Raw genomic sequence first — 17,836 nt, forward strand, 5'->3', positions numbered from 1 at the left:
TTCTACAAAATTAAACAACTGAATGAACATCCTCCGAGGTTGGTGATTCCATAATTATTGCCAGGGGTTGTAGTAGCACTTTGGAATTGACACAACTACAATCATTCTGATACATCTCAAACTAGAAAAATGTTAATCCAATGCCTGTACATCATTCCTGTTACAGGGAAACTTAAGTCATTTGTACACTGTTTTCGGTTCACAAATAAGTGCATATCGACCTAACATTCCTAATAAACCTACAATATATACATCCAATGCAATATTAAGTATATGCAGGCATATATATAATGCAGCTTTTTAGCTTTTCCAGTACATAATAATTATCATCATGTCATCATCAATGCTCACAACACTTTGTCCACAAATAACAACTCTACTTGTCTGGAGAGGTCACAAGTTTGTAAACTTCACACCATATAACTAGCATCTGCATCTTTGACCCTACAGCTTTCCAGTCCTGTAAAAATATATGATATTCAGGTTTGATGTATGATTATCTAATACAAAATACAAGAATAAAACACATTTGACTCACACTGCTTTGCATAGTCCCATTCATCATCATCTGAATCTTCATCATCGTCACTGACACATTCCTCTGCTGTAGCCTCTCTAGATGTTTGATCAGAAATGGAGCTAGAACGTCTTTGTGATACACGTTGTCCCCCTTGTTCATCATCATCACATTCTTTAGACCTCTCCCTCTCAATTTTCTTCAAAGATTTCAGGTGGACAAAGTTGTTGCGACATTTCTTGTGATAAGATATGCATTCATCCGGAACTTCACCTTCAGCAAGGCTTTTAGCCACTTCCAGGATAGGTGTATGATTTCTAACTTCAGCTGCATGAACTAGACGCTGCCATGATTCCATGTCCTTTACTGAAATTAACTCTGACTGATCATCTGTACTATGGATTATACAGGTTCTAGTTTGTTTCACACACTTTGAAGGACCTGGTCCGTCAGCAGATTGTGTGTTAGTACATGCACTAGAAGCACTAGAAGAATTTGAAGCACCACCACTATTTTCATCCATATCTATTCTCTACATGCACCTGTAAGTAAGATAAATCAAATCAATTTATTTATATAGCGCCAAATCACAACAAACAGTTGCCCCAAGGCGCTTTATATTGTAAGGCAAAAGCCATACAATAATTATGGAAAAACCCCAACGGTCAAAACGACCCCCTGTGAGCAAGCACTTGACAACAGTGGGAAGGAAAAACTCCCTTTTAACAGGAAGAAACCTCCAGCAGAACCAGGCTCAGGGAGGGGCAGTCTTCTGCTGGGACTGGTTGGGGCTGAGTGAGAGAACCAGGAAAAAGACATGCTGTGGAGGGGAGCAGAGATCAATCACTAATGATTAAATGCAGAGTGGTGCATACAGAGCAAAAAGAGAAAGAAACACTCAGTGCATCATGGGAACCCCCAAGCAGTCTAAGTCTATAGCAGCATAACTAAGGGATGGTTCAGGGTCACCTGATCCAGCCCTAACTATAAGCTTTAGCAAAAAGGAAAGTTTTAAGCCTAATCGTAAAAGTAGAGAGGGTGTCTGTCTCCCTGATCTGAATTGGGAGCTGGTTCCACAGGAGAGGAGCCTGAAAGCTGAAGGCTCTGCCTCCCATTCTACTCTTACAAACCCTAGGAATGACAAGTAAGCCTGCAGTCTGAGAGCGAAGCGCTCTATTGGGGTGATATGGTACTATGAGGTCCCTAAGATAAGATGGGACCTGATTATTCAAAACCTTATAAGTAAGAAGAAGAAATTTAAATTCTATTCTAGAATTAACAGGAAGCCAATGAAGAGAGGCCAGTATGGGTGAGATATGCTCTCTCCTTCTAGTCCCCGTTAGCACTCTAGCTGCAGCATTTTGAATTAACTGAAGGCTTTTCAGGGAACTTTTAGGACAACCTGATAATAATGAATTACAATAGTCCAGCCTAGAGGAAATAAATGTATGAATTAGTTTTTCAGCATCACTCTGAGACACGACCTTTCTAATTTTAGAGATATTGCGCAAATGCAAAAAAGCAGTCCTACATATTTGTTTAATATGCGCACTGAATGGGTAATGCCATCCAGAGTAAGGATCTGGTTAGACACCATGTTTCTAAGATTTGTGGGGCCAAGTACAATAACTTCAGTTTTATCTGAGTTTAAAAGCACGAAATTAGAGGTTATCCATGTCTTTATGTCCAAGACAATCCTGCAGTTTAGCTAATTGGTGTGTGTCCTCTGGCTTCATGGATAGATAAAGCTGGGTATCATCTGCGTAACAATGAAAATTTAAGCAATGCCGTCTAATAATACTGCCTAAGAGAAACATGTATAAAGTGAATAAAATTGGTCCTAGCACAGAACATTGTGGAACTACATAATTAACCTTAGTCTGTGAAGAAGATTCCCATTTACATGAACAAATTGTAATCTATTAGATAAATATGATTCAAACCACCGCAGGGCAGTGCCTTTAATACCTATGGCATGCTCTAATCTCTGTAATAAAATTTTATGGTCAACAGTATCAAAAGATACTCAAAAGATAAAATAAATATTTAGCATTATATGGATCACTATGTGTATAGATGAAATACATCTGAACTTAAATAACATCATGCATCATACAATATACCTTTTTTACAACAGCATTTACTAGGAAAACTCATGCTTATAATAGTTTTGCAAGCATTTATCCAACTCAAAGCATGTATGTTGCTAAACTGCCAACTGTTAGTCAATATTGAAGTTTGTCACATTCAACATTATGACTGTCTTGCTTCTACATATTAGGCCCATGGCATAGGTGTTAATATTACATGCATATGGTTAGACCCCATATACATGTACTTGCATGTTGCTGCCACATAGGTATTTTGCAAGGAAAAACTATGTGGGTTACATTAAAACATCACCACATACCATTTTAGTAAAATGAAATACCTTTATTGTAATCTTTGACCCTCAAAACATAGGCGTAGACACATCATTCATTATCCTATGTCCAATAGTTTTGATGGAAGATGGTAAAATATGATTTCGGCTAATGGCCGACCCAAAATGTCCACTTTACTACCCAAATGACCACCTAAAGCAGTTCTAGACATTGCCATTGGTTCTCTGACCATGGAAAACATGGGTATAGACACATCATTTATGCCCCTACACTTGTTACTTTTCATCCCATGACAAAAAACAGCTTTTTCAGTAATGGCCGACTAAAATGGCCACCACAGCCTTAAGCTGTGAGTCCCGCAAGTCCAGCCAACTTTTTTTCCTTCTGACACAACCCACTAACAGAAAATAATAACGTGATTTGCCGGCTGAACTGGTACCGACCAACCCTACTGGCTCACGGCCTACATGGCTCTGTGTGACATCAGCCACGTTAGCAGGCCGACATCTTTTCTAATTTGTCTGGTTCGCGTGCTTGTTACCGTCATGTCACTGGTGGGTCGGCTATTTTTGCGGAAGCTCGATGTCATTCCTGTATAAATCTAATATGTTTGCCAAATTTTTTTCTCAGATTTTGTAAGACGTAGTGAAAAATCAACACTTCTAAATCCAAAAACCCTGTTTCTGTAACCACATAACACCTCTAAATTGATTTACAGACATCTTATGCAGTGGTGGGGACAATTCCGCCAATCCGCTAACCGCTAATTATCAAAGCTAACGTTTAAGTTAACGGATTAGCTTTTCAGATAACTTTGAAAACCATCAGTGGACCAAATTTAGTTGTGATAACTTTTAGGCCGCTAACATTTTTGAGGGGCCTAGTGAATAAAGCTTAACAGTTAAAAACATTTGTAAAGTCTGAATATGAATTTTTTTTTCAGGAGTTTATTGATTTAACTTTATAAAAGTTAACTTTCAGTTAGTCAATTAACGGTTATTAAAGCTAAGTTTTTGGTTAGCTGTGCCCTTATGGAGATGTTAGCATGCTAACTAGCGATACAGGAACTTTATTTCTGTTAAGCAGTTGACCAGCAAGTAAGAACTCATCTTAACAGTGTCTGGTTTCCCCATTCTTTATAATGTATCATTAAACATCATGCACATTAACGCCAAGGAACCACGAGCTAGTGTTGTTAGAAATACTAGAAACTGAAATCTGCCCTTTTGTATAATTAGCTAATTATGCTGCTCAACGATTCTGAATTCAGTAAACATGCAGAAATCTGTCTGACTGGCCCAGATACTGAACATGACTGAATTATTGAAGCTGGGGAGAAGGTAACTGTGTCCCTGTACAATGGAGGAACAAATGACAGCCTTGACAAAATTAGATGCCAGTGATTCAAAGAAAAGAGTGTCAGGTGTTCTAAAGAGTTTCAGGCACAGGTTTTGCCACCAAGTTCAGGTGCAGCAAAGTACCACTCACTATGTGTCTTCCATCAAGTATGTGAATGGAAGGAGAAGCCTAAATGCCACTGAAGATGGATGGAAGGAAGAGAATGGCAAGTTCATTCCAGTATGAACAGACCTGCCTCCAGCTCCTGACGACCTCTTGGAAATTATTCACTGGAACTGTAAAACCGGATGCAGTACTTTGAAATGCACTTGTTGCAGGCGTGGTCTTGTAAAGGTTCTAGCTGCTCTAATGCAATGGATCCAGAAGTTGTGACTGAAGCTGATGAATGAACAATCACAGAGCTTCAAAAGGTGTTTTGGTGACTTTGGAATCGTCACACTCCAGGTTTTGTCTTATCTGATACAAGACATACTTTTTGTTTAAGCCATACCTGCACAATTACAACTTCTTTAGGATTCTTACATGTGTTATTTGAATACCTCCTGAATTTGACATTTATCTCGTATTTGTTCAAAGTTCTAAGCGTTATGGTAAAATAGGTGTTCTTTTCTATAATGGTGATAATTAGCTTAAGTATGATTACATAATTAGCTACTTATCCAAAAGGGCACCCAATTTCACTTTCTAGTATTTCTAACATGAATTTGTATAACATTTCAGTCCTTCTTTTGATGACAGATATAAGATTTCCAGTTGTTTGACTGGTTTCTTTGATGTACATACATAATTAAGATAAATTAGAAAGTTTTGGGCCCTTCCACTTCTTCTATTGTTTTCTATTTTTAATATGTTATTCCTGGGCTATATCAGAGGAGAATCCCACATGAAACTTTTTTTTTTTTTTTTTTTTTTTTGCAGTTAGTGGTGGTTCAAGTCTCAATATGACTGGACTAGTAGACTATCGGTCAACTCCAACGATGTCAACAAATAAAAATGCACACGCCACATGCCGGGGGTCATCATAAGCATTTAGGTGCAAAATAACAAACACAAGTAGAAGGTTCAGTCAGATGACAGAGCATACTGCTTAAAACATCTCCTGGATCCAAAACTTCTGAATCAGATTCTAAATAAAACCTTTGATTTTCTAGGACAATATGCATCAGCTCATCAAATTTCATCAACATCCTCTCACAAACCCTTGAGTTAAATGTTGCCATGTGTCAACCTTGTAACTTTGTTATTGTTTGAATGGCCCAAGCTGTGGGTCACCCCTCTGAGTCTGGACTGATTGAGGTAGTCTTTCCTGACCACTGTTGATTATGTTCTTGTTCAGAGTAAGATTAGACCTTAGCCCTGTGAAGCTCCTTGAGGCAGCGATGTTGTGATTTGGCGCTATATAAATACATTGCAAGATTCTTCCAGATCTCAGTTCCAGAATATAATGCGAAACACCTCCAAAATGGAAACATTTATTTCCTAGAACATTATCGACCTGCTCACCAAATGTCACTGAAATCTGTTCATTACTTTTTGCGTTATCCTGTTAACAGACACTTGGATAAACAAATGCCCATGAAATCATCACTTCATCTGTGGAGGTAAAAATCTGACCTCACAAGACTGAAAATGGAAGTTAGGCTGCTGAGTTTTTTGTTTCTTTCTTTAATTAAACCAGGGTTTTCAACAGAAGTTTGGTTGAACTGTGAAGCACAGCTATCAATAAAAAAGACTCATTAAATAAACTTATCAAGATGTTGAGGTTTATTCTGATTCAGATGAAATTTAGAAGCCAGAGTCCAGGCTTCTGAAGCTTAAAGTCAGATTCTGTGGTACCGAACAAGTGATCTGTCATGTCTGACTTCCACATACGAGGTCTGTTAGAAAAGTATCCAACCTTTTTATTTTTTTCAAAAACCTGATGGATTTGAATCACATGTGCTTGCAGGAGCCAACCTTGAACCTTCGTGCGCATGCATGAATTTTTTCACGCCTGTCGATTGCGTCATTTGCTGGCAAACAGCCTTTGTGTGAGGATGGGTGGAGTCTCTCGTCATTTTTTCTTTGCAAGGAAAATGGCGGCAACGACTGGAGCAGCGCTACTGCATCAAATTTTGCCAGAAACTGGGCGACAGCCAGGTGGAAACCATTTGGATTATTCAGACGGCTTTCGGTGATGATCCTCTGGGCATCACAGATTAAGGAGCGGTACAACCGGTTTAAAGACGTCCGCACAACGGTGGAGAGCGAGCCACACTATGGGTGGCCATCAACAGGATGAAATGACCAGATCATTTCCAAAGTGAACGCTGTGGTGATGCAGGACCGTCGTGTGACTATCCGAGAAATTGCGGAAGAGGTGGACATCAGCACTTTTTCGGCACATTCCACTGTGACAGAAGATTTTGCCATGAAAAGAGTTGCAGCGAAATTCATCGGCATGACGCTGATGGCGCAGCAACAGTGCCTCCGTGATGAAGCCTCACAGGACATGCCCTGACATGCCCAGCTCGTCCACAATTTCTCGGATAGTCACACGACTGAAAAGCCACCGAAAGCCGTCTGAATCTTCCGAATGGAAGCACACGTGACAGGACATGTTGTGACATGCCCACCTCTTGCACCATTTGGAAGATTCAGATGGCTTTCGGTGGCTTTTCAGTCGTGTGAATATCCAAGAAATTGTGGACGAGGTGAGCATGTCACAACATGTCCTCTGAGGCTTCATCACGGAGGCGCTTTTTGCTGCGCCATCAGCTTTATGCCGATGAATTTCGCTGCAACTCTTTTCATGGCCAAATCTTCTGTCACAGTGGAATGTGCCGAAAAAGTGCTGATGTCCACCTCTTCCACAATTTCTCGGATAGTACACGTGACTCAAATCCATCAGGTTTTTGAAAAAAATAAAAAGGTCCGATACTTTTCTAATAGACCTCGTATCGTTCAGCTTATGAATGGCTCTCCAAGCTGCTGCCTTCTGCACACAAATGTCTTGATCACTTGTCCAAGTTCAGGATCTTACCTTCATTTCCAGTCTTTTCCAGAGTATAAGTTGTGTTTTTGTTGTTTTGTTTTTTCACTAGTTTTGGTGGCTCTGTGTCTGATACTCCTGTATGACTTATCTATACCTTAAAAGTCACCTTTGTTATTCATAATAGTAATTATAATAGCCATTTATATTGGACTTCACAGGAATCAAAACACCAAAGAAAATGAACTCCAATAATAAAAGAATAAATGGCAATAATACAAATGTTCACTGCAACAATGCACAAAAACCCCAAATTAAAGAGCTGATAGCGACTAATACTCCTGAAAACCTGATGCTATTATTAACAACAACAATGACCATGTGATTTTTCGGTACATAAGTTGCACTGGAGCATGAGTCACAGAACATTCCCAAACTAGTAAAAAACAAACTGCACTTTAGAGTCCGGAAATTGCAGCACCTGGAAACGGATCGAGGATATTTAACGTGCGTCTGTAAAGACGGAGGCATTTTGCATTTTGACAGATGTAAGAACTCAAACAAGTGCACTTTTAGTTTTAATCATTTATGGATGACTCTAGGACTTCACAGCTTTCCACAGCCAATGCTGACATCTTGGAATGTTTTATCTGCCCGGCAGCTTAAAATCTAAATACACCAATTTCACAGCAACGTAAAACCTGGAAAATGAGGCGATGTGTGCATTTGAGAAGGTGATTACTGGTCAAACTGGTCCTCTTTCCACTCTGTTGTGTGTATGTGTGTGTTTGACCGATGAACTGTTATTAACTGTGCTTTTTAAAAACAGGTTTGCACATCGCTGGTCTCTTTTGTGTCGGCGATGTTGACTTTCGCCTCAGACACCTTCATCTCAGCATGTCTTTGCACTGACAATTAGTCAGGAGGCGTCTGCCTCTTATCAGGCCGCGGCCGACGACACCTCCGCAGTCTGAGGCGACGCTAATCTACATCACCTAAACACCTCTGTCAGCGACCATGCGCCCGCTCAGCTCCACGCCGCCAGAGTGTGCAAGTCTATGTTCCCCACTTTGCTGGGCCATTACGAAGGGTGTCGGCTTAGAAACTGTCACAAACACTTCACGGCCACTCAAGTGCCAGAGGCCTCAGTGCTTACTTAAATCCTAACACCGGCCAGAAACGTCCAGTAAAGTTTGAAAAGTCAAAGGAAAACAATGAGGAAGGATGAGGGCCCGTGTGAAAGTTAGGTTTTATTTTTACTGGGTGTGGAGCGCAGCTCAAACTGCGGAAGAGACTCCGTGAGACCATTTAAAAAAAAAAGGAAAAAGAGGCCAGGATTTAGCCAGTGCCACACGGACACAGCGAGAGCCCGTGGATGTTTATAAGGAGGCTGATTAAGGACTTGGGTCTGTTTAGCTCTCACAGGATGAATGTGAAGTTTGCATGTTTTGGTGACAGGCTCGACATGAAAGGCGATACTCCACTGCGGCATTGTGGGTAATTTGTTAAGTCTCCAAGCAGACAAAATCTTCTAATGATTTTCCAAGACTGGCTTTAAAAAAAAAAGTTAAGTTCCTAAATAGGATGTTCAGGACGTGATTGTCGGGTAGAGTTGAGGTTTTCAGACTGCTGCAGTCAGGAAATGAAAAGAATAAAATACAAAACATTACGACACTCGAGGCTGAAAAAATAAATATTAACCAAAAGGAAGCTGTGATTAAAGCACCAGCACGAGCTGTCTGTGTTTTAATTTATGTTTGACATAATTCAAAGCCTGTGATGTTTGAAGAGGAAATAACACAAATCATCCCTTTCAACGTGGCTGCACATACATGATTGTCTCCACCTTGTGGCCATCAAACACATTACACCTGGAAGACAAAAGATGAGTAGGGGGAAAAAAAATAGGGATACATTAAAACTTTTTGGTCCAATAAAATTTTTCAAGTATGTGTAAAATATGCAGCTTCATATTTCAGCTGAAGTGATTTTCTCAGTTCATCAAGAATTTTAATCATCAGTTTAATTTCTGGAAGGAAAAAATATAATGAAGTGCTACAAAAACCCTCAGCTGTATGAGCATTGTCTTCTTTATAATTTGCAGTTATTTAATTGCTATCCCAGTGCAAAGTGGCCATAGGCTAGGCTGTATGTATGTATATACATACAATCCCAATTCCAATGAAGTTGGGACATTGTGCAAAAAGGTAAACATACCACTGTCCCAGCTTTTTTGAAACGTGTTGCAGGCATCCATTTCAAAATAAGCAAATATTTGCACAAAAACAATAACGTTTATCAGTTTGAACATTAAATATCTTGAACATTAAATATCTTGTCTTTGTGGTGTATTCAACTGAATATAGGTTGAAGAGGATGTGTAAATCATTGTATTCTGTTTTTATTTACATTTTACACAACATCCCAAATTAGAATTGGGGTTGTATACAAGTATATAGGGTGTCTCCAATAAATGTACCCAAAAGTACTCTGAAATATGAATACCAGGAAATGGTTTTACTGGGAAATAATGGTGTGTTTTTCTCCTTTCAGGAACCCTAAGGTTTGTTCTGCAAGACATTAAAGTCCAGGAAATATGCCGCAGTTGACCCTAATTCAGAGGGACAAAAATCGTGGAGATCTCTGCAACGCATCCTAAGGGCTGACTTACATCTCTTTCAATACAAAATTCAGTCTCAGAGTGAACTAACTCTCCAGCAAATGGTAAGGAGACTTGAATTATTTGCTAGGTGGTTTTCTGGAAAACTGGAGACAGATAATTAGTTTCTTAGGAAACTTCAGACAACGAGGTGACATTGAACATGTGGTGTAAAAGATAAAGGGTTAAAACATCAAAAAGGAAAGACTGAACTATAAACTGTGCACTGGGGAGAAAACATGCTTTGGCCACATGGTCATGCAGAAAATGTGTGATAATACTGAATGGGTTTCCTGTGCTGTCAAAGACACCCTATACATTATACTATGTTAATTTTCATTAGTTACTTCATCCAAACCATCAACATGTTTATTAGACCCCATTCCTACCAGGCTGCTCAAGGAAGCCCTACCATTATTTAATGCTTCGATCTTAAATATGATCAATCTATCTTTATTAGTTGGCTATGTACCACAGGCTTTTAAGGTGGCAGTAATTAAACCATTACTTAAAAAGCCATCACTTGACCCAGCTATCTTAGCTAATTATAGGCCAATCTCCAACCTTCCTTTTCTCTCAAAAATTCTTGAAAGGGTAGTTGTAAAACAGCTAACTGATCATCTGCAGAGGAATGGTCTATTTGAAGAGTTTCAGTCAGGTTTTAGAATTCATCATAGTACAGAAACAGCATTAGTGAAGGTTACAAATGATCTTCTTATGGCCTCGGACAGTGGACTCATCTCTGTGCTTGTTCTGTTAGACCTCAGTGCTGCTTTTGATACTGTTGACCATAAAATTTTATTACAGAGATTAGAGCATGCCATAGGTATTAAAGGCACTGCGCTGCGGTGGTTTGAAACATATTTGTCTAATAGATTACAATTTGTTCATGTAAATGGGGAATCTTCTTCACAGACTAAAGTTAATTATGGAGTTCCACAAAGTTCTGTGCTAGGACCAATTTTATTCACTTTATACATGCTTCCCTTTGGCAGTATTATTAGACGGTATTGCTTAAATTTTCATTGTTACGCAGATGATACCCAGCTTTATCTATCCATGAAGCCAGAGGACACACACCAATTAGCTAAACTGCAGGATTGTCTTACAGACATAAAGACATGGATGACCTCTAATTTCCTACTTTTAAACTCAGATAAAACTGAAGTTATTGTACTTGGCCCCACAAATCTTAGAAACATGGTGTCTAACCAGATCCTTACTCTGGATGGCATTACCCTGACCTCTAGTAATACTGTGAGAAATCTTGGAGTCATTTTTGATCAGGATATGTCATTCAAAGCGCATATTAAACAAATATGTAGGACTGCTTTTTTGCATTTACGCAATATCTCTAAAATCAGAAAGGTCTTGTCTCAGAGTGATGCTGAAAAACTAATTCATGCATTTATTTCCTCTAGGCTGGACTATTGTAATTCATTATTATCAGGTTGTCCTAAAAGTTCCCTAAAAAGCCTTCAGTTAATTCAAAATGCTGCAGCTAGAGTACTGACGGGGACTAGAAGGAGAGAGCATATCTCACCCATATTGGCCTCTCTTCATTGGCTTCCTGTTAATTCTAGAATAGAATTTAAAATTCTTCTTCTTACTTATAAGGTTTTGAATAATCAGGTCCCATCTTATCTTAGGGACCTCGTAGTACCATATCACCCCAATAGAGCGCTTCGCTCTCAGACTGCAGGCTTACTTGTAGTTCCTAGGGTTTGTAAGAGTAGAATGGGAGGCAGAGCCTTCAGCTTTCAGGCTCCTCTCCTGTGGAACCAGCTCCCAATTCAGATCAGGGAGACAGACACCCTCTCTACTTTTAAGATTAGGCTTAAAACTTTCCTTTTTGCTAAAGCTTATAGTTAGGGCTGGATCAGGTGACCCTGAACCATCCCTTAGTTATGCTGCTATAGATGCAGACTGCTGGGGGGTTCCCATGATGCACTGTTTCTTTCTCTTTTTGCTCTGTATGCACCACTCTGCATTTAATCATTAGTGATCGATCTCTGCTCCCCTCCACAGCATGTCTTTTTCCTGGTTCTCTCCCTCAGCCCCAACCAGTCCCAGCAGAAGACTGCCCCTCCCTGAGCCTGGTTCTGCTGGAGGTTTCTTCCTGTTAAAAGGGAGTTTTTCCTTCCCACTGTAGCCAAGTGCTTGCTCACAGGGGGTCGTTTTGACCGTTGGGGTTTTACATAATTATTGTATGGCCTTGCCTTACAATATAAAGCGCCTTGGGGCAACTGTTTGTTGTGATTTGGCGCTATATAAAAAAAATTGATTGATTGATTGATACGTTATACTATGCATTTATTGTTATTTACATTAATTATTAAGATCCTATTGTCTTGCATACAATTTGTACATGTTCAATAAAGCAGCTCTATCAATCAATCATAAACAACAATTATGTTGTAATGGCGCCTGCAGGAGGGCATGCGTGTGTGCATACATGAGCTTTTGACGGAAGCGCGGAAGTTAGCTTTGAGTTAGCAGAAGTTAGCGTGCACACTGACGTCCATGAAATGTCTTGTAAATCAATCGAGGTGTTATCAGGTTGCAAAAACAGGATTTCCAGTTTTACAAGTGTTTATTTCTTGCTAGCTTTTACATAATATATGACAAAGACCTCATATTGACACAAACTAAACAGTCACACCCCCCCCCCCCGCCCACACACACATACTCAAAACAAAAAACAAAAACAGAACAGATTCAAAGAAAATGTGACTTTTTAACTGCTTAAAATACCTCTAAAATAGGTCAAGGTTAGCCATCTTTGAACTTGTCCAAGGTCTGTGCCCCAAGAATGTTCCCTGTCAATTTGAAGACTCTGGCAGTAATAAGACTGGACTTATGCTGAGCACAGACAGACAGACAGACACAAAGTCTTTGCACTAGTCTATGACCATATTTGATGGCCTCAGGTAATAATGAAACTGAGAAGCTGATGGGATTTATTTTTATTTTATTGATCTTTTAGTGGCTCATGTGCATAGAATCTGTGCCTGAAATGAGAATCTGGCTGACTGACAAAAACCTGACTGCCAAACAGTAAATAATTAAAATCATTCAGACAGCTTCTGAAACAGCTAAACATTTAATAAATAGTTCCATTTCAGGCAAACTGTGTTTTCTGCTTTTAAACTTTTCACGAGGAGGCCGACAGACTGTTTCAAATGTCAATAAAACTACATCCAATTAAAAAAACCTCTTTACAAAATAGCTTTGAAAGGCTGAAAAAAACAACTGTTAAAAGACTTTAAACTGACTCAATGTGTTTTATCCGCTTTTGTGAGCAGAACCTGTCAAAAACAAATGAAGAGAGGTTTGGATGTAATTCGGTGGCTGTTGAGGAGGCAGATCCAGGGGTTTGTTTTATTTAATGGCATTAAATGTTTTGCAACATTGTTGCTCTTTTTCCAATTCACCAACAAAAAGATAATTCTGAATTAAAATGAGTCCGTTTGCGTGCATAGTTCTGAGCAGGACAGAAAAACGGACTGATGGTTCCTGTTGCTGAACGAAGCAGTGTTAAACTACGCTAATCTTAAACAAAAATGCTGATAAGAGCGTCTAATTGTCAAAACTGCATATATTTGAATTCTCAATGATTATCAGATCAAAACAGAAGGGGTTTTGAGAAAAATGCCATTTTTGTGACAAATTTCTGTCATCTCATAGAAAAAAAATGAAGTGACTCCTTAGAAACAAAGAAGTATTAATTGCCATCCCGTGACTCTGTGAGGTCAACACTTAATCTCTGATTATTATCAGCCTGACGTGTTTCAACTGATCCTGTTGTTTGTCTTTGGTTATTTTTAACCTGTAAATCACTGTAAATTATTGTTATTATTATGTATGATTAGGACTGAAGTGTTTTCACCCCAGAAAACTCGAATTGAACAACATCTAAGAGTTTTATTAATATTCTGATTTGGGTTAAAGGCAGAGAATAGTTAATACAATAGACAACGGTGACACCTAGTGGACAAACCCCTGGAGTACAAGCTTCACATGGATTAAAAAAAGAAATTGTCTGTAGGTGTGCGTGCAGGTGTGAATGTGTTTGTTTGTCTATGTGTGTCCCTGCGACAGACTGGCGTCCTGTCCAGGGTGAACCCGCCTCACGCTCTGTGACTGCTAGGATAGGCTCCAGCCCCCCACGACCCTGAATTGGACTAAGCGGTTGAAGATGAGTGTGTGTGAGTGTGTCCAAATGTTTTTATTGTTCATGAAAATAATTTTATGGGTGTTTCTGCAAAGAACTGTGGAATTCTGTGGACTTTTTTTGTAATGTGGTCATAATTATAAAAATTACCTCTGGGGTGGTGGCCAAGTGGTTACTGCACTCGGTTTCAGTGTGGAAGGTTCCTGGTTCAAATCCCACGCCACCCCAGCCACACTTCTCCATGTAATGTAGGGTTGTGTCAGGAAGGGAATCCGGTGTAAAACTTGTGCCAAATCAACATGCAGGTCCACTGTGGATCTGCTGTGGCGCCTCGGAGTGAAAACAAGGGAGCAGCTGAAGGGACTTTTGTCCTGTTAAATACCTGAGCTGGAAGGTTAGACATTGTAGTGAGCACCTTGTATGGCAGCAGCCTCACATCCGGGTGAATGTGAGGCATTATTGTAAAGCGCTTTGAGCGTCTGATACAGATGGAAAAGCGCTACATAAATGCAGTCCAATTTAGCTGTATTTAATACATCCACCCATCCCATTTTTATTTATTAAAATTACAGTTCATCCCATAAACAAGTAGAGAATTACATCAACTTAATTATTCAGCTCTGTGAATCTGGTTGATGATGATGATGATGTGATTTAAATCATGTGACATTTTGCTTGAACAGCTGGTTTTCTGCAGATGCTGTTTTGGGAGCTCAGCTGATCTGGATCAAAGATTTGCTCCAATCAGCAAATAAAATAATCATGACGATGAAAACCCAAAAGAAACTCAACAAAGAGATTCCGGAAACATTAAGTGTGATCAGATCAACCATGTGGTTCATTCTGACACAGAAGGGGGGGGGGGCAAACAAAATGCTGATGGTGGAATAATGACCAGATCAAGAACACCCTAGGGGAGGTAAACGCATCTATGATGACGTCCACTTCACTAAAGCAAATGCAGACGGTGATCAACACAAAACTCACCATGGAGTCTCCACTTCAGTCATGTTCGTGTTAATTTATCGTGGACTGTGAACACCCAGATATCAGGTCGGGAAGACCTGTATCCTACACACACATCCCCCAAACACATTCACTGTCAAACTGTCTGAATTCCAGTCAAACAAAACCACAAAAATGCCACAGCCGTATCCATTTCCCCAAAAACGATTTCTGTTTGATCGAGGATTAAAAAACAACAACAAAAAGGGGTATCTGCAAATATCCAGAAAACTTTAACATTTAGCTCATTTAAGACTTCACAAAACGGAGAGACGCTGCAGAAAATAAAACTGATTTGATTGATTTGAACCAATAACAGCAAACTCAAAATAACCAACAAATTATTACTTGGAACAAAAATAAATAAATAAATTAAAAAAAAAATTTAAATACTGTGACCAAACAGGAACAAGAAAAACTTTATTATTATTATTAATATTTATTAATAAGTAAAATAAGAGCGACAGTCACATCAACACAACCGTCTGACACACGGATCTGTATGTAAATTTATTTAAGCTGTTTGAACTTTTGAACCCTGCAAGTGTTGATGAATCCTGAGGAAACCAAACTTTGACAAGTCAATTTTAAAGACAACAAATGTCCGAGGCAGCACAGGAGAAACAAAGGTTCCCCCAAACACACGTCCGCGAGCGTTAGCGCGGCATTCTTAACAAACAACAGATTCATTCTTCTGAAACAAATCAAAACTTCACACAGTCCACAATCCTGGTCTGGTCAAGACAGTTTATATCCACTGTGATCAAAAAATAACCAAATAAATAAAAGCTTGACAACAGACAAAAATGCACAACTTTTTAGCTTCACAATAAAAACTGGAGCTTTTATTCAGGACCTTTTATCCTCCAGCTGACAGACTGTTCATGAGATCTGCTTGAATGTTTGCTTTGGTCTGGAAGCTGCTCTGTTATTGTCAGTCTGGACTTTGTCTTCTGAAGACGTGACAAAAGTGTGGACGGGACATAAAAATGCACAAATTACCCAAAAGACAGCATGTTTGGCTAATGAAGATCCTCACAGATGATCCATGTTTAAAAAAAAAAAAAAAAAACACAAATCAGAAACGGACATAGACACTGTCTTTAGTGTGACTTACAGAAATGTTCCATATCTGCATTCCATCGCTGTAGCCAATCAGGAGGCAGAGAGGCGGGTCCGTCGTCCCGCTGTGCATCTCCATAAACTCTGGGTTCCGTGCGGTGTCTACGACAAAAACCAAACCAGATTCACATCAGGCTTAAAATGATTAAAAACAAACACTCTCTCTGTGTATGTGTGGTGAAAAATAAAAACCCAGACTTTTATATCTGTCCATTTCCAAAATCTCAGCCAGCAGGAGGCTGTCAGGAACAAAGAGCTAAGCAAGAGAAGTCAGAAGGACGGTGACTGAAACTCACAAACCGTGTTAGCATATACTCAAAACAACCAAACCAGTTTGAAGTATAAAAGCCAGGAAAGTTCTTGGACTATTTTGTTGGAATGGAGGTCAACAGTTTGACCCCCAGTGAAGAACTCTGCACTGTAAATAATGACAATAACAACCTTCATTCAAATCTACTTAATCTGAACAGCAGTGTAATCTGAGTACATTTTACATCTTTTTTGTACTGACACAGTTATAAGTGACTTCATGTAGTTATTAATACTGCTTTAATAATGAGTGACCTCTATAAAAATTAGGGGAAATTTATCATGGAAGCGTTATTTGTATTATATTATTGGAGGGATCAGACAGGTCTAAGCACAGGGCGCCCCCCTCTGGTTACTTCCATGTTCACAGGCTGCACACAACAATTTGGGAAAACAATTATTCTTCTTAAAAGGTTTGTCCAAAATGTTAAGCGTTTCCTGTTGCTGATTTTTGACATCTGGTTGTTTTACTTTTTTGGTACAAAATAGAAAAAAACAAAAACCAGGTAATCAATAAGGGCATAAAAAATATGTCATATGCGGTAATAGTCAAATTGTAGAACACTGTGGCCAATCGGGAGTGTTTTGAACATGTTCAATTTTTTTTTTTTTTTTTTTTGGGGGGGGGGGATCAGGATCAATGTTGAGCCACAAAATCAATCAATCAATCAATTTTTTTATATAGCGCCAAATCACAACAAACAGTTGCCCCAAGGCGCTTTATATTGTAAGGCAAGGCCATACAATAATTATGTAAAACCCCAACGGTCAAAACGACCCCCTGTGAGCAAGCACTTGGCTACAGTGGGAAGGAAAAACTCCCTTTTAACAGGAAGAAACTTCCAGCAGAACCAGGCTCAGGGAGGGGCAGTCTTCTGCTGGGACTGGTTGGGGCTGAGGGAGAGAACCAGGAAAAAGACATGCTGTGGAGGGGAGCAGAGATCGATCACTAATGATTAAATGCAGAGTGGTGCATACAGAGCAAAAAGAGAAAGAAACAGTGCATCATGGGAAACCCCCAGCAGTCTAAGTCTATAGCAGCATAACTAAGGGATGGTTCAGGGTCACCTGATCCAGCCCTAACTATAAGCTTTAGCAAAAAGGAAAGTTTTAAGCCTAATCTTAAAAGTAGAGAGGGTATCTGTCTCCCTGATCTGAATTGGGAGCTGGTTCCACAGGAGAGGAGCCTGAAAGCTGAAGGCTCTGCCTCCCATTCTACTCTTACAAACCCTAGGAACTACAAGTAAGCCTGCAGTCTGAGAGCGAAGCGCTCTATTGGGGTGATATGGTACTACGAGGTCCCTAAGATAAGATGGGACCTGATTATTCAAAACCT

General features: G+C 39.5%; 1 protein-coding gene across 1 annotated transcript in view; it reads right to left on the reverse strand.

The window, feature by feature from the left end:
* Positions 1 to 17,836, reverse strand: part of bcas3 (BCAS3 microtubule associated cell migration factor) — a 700,663-nt gene that overhangs the window by 668,706 nt on the left and 14,121 nt on the right. Inside the window, 1 exon segment of the mRNA XM_034169027.1 lies at positions 16,187 to 16,293. Within this exon segment, the coding sequence (XP_034024918.1) occupies positions 16,187 to 16,293 (107 nt within the window).

This window comes from Thalassophryne amazonica, chromosome 4 (genome assembly GCF_902500255.1).
Source record: "Thalassophryne amazonica chromosome 4, fThaAma1.1, whole genome shotgun sequence".
In the NCBI taxonomy this organism is placed as follows: domain Eukaryota; kingdom Metazoa; phylum Chordata; class Actinopteri; order Batrachoidiformes; family Batrachoididae; genus Thalassophryne; species Thalassophryne amazonica.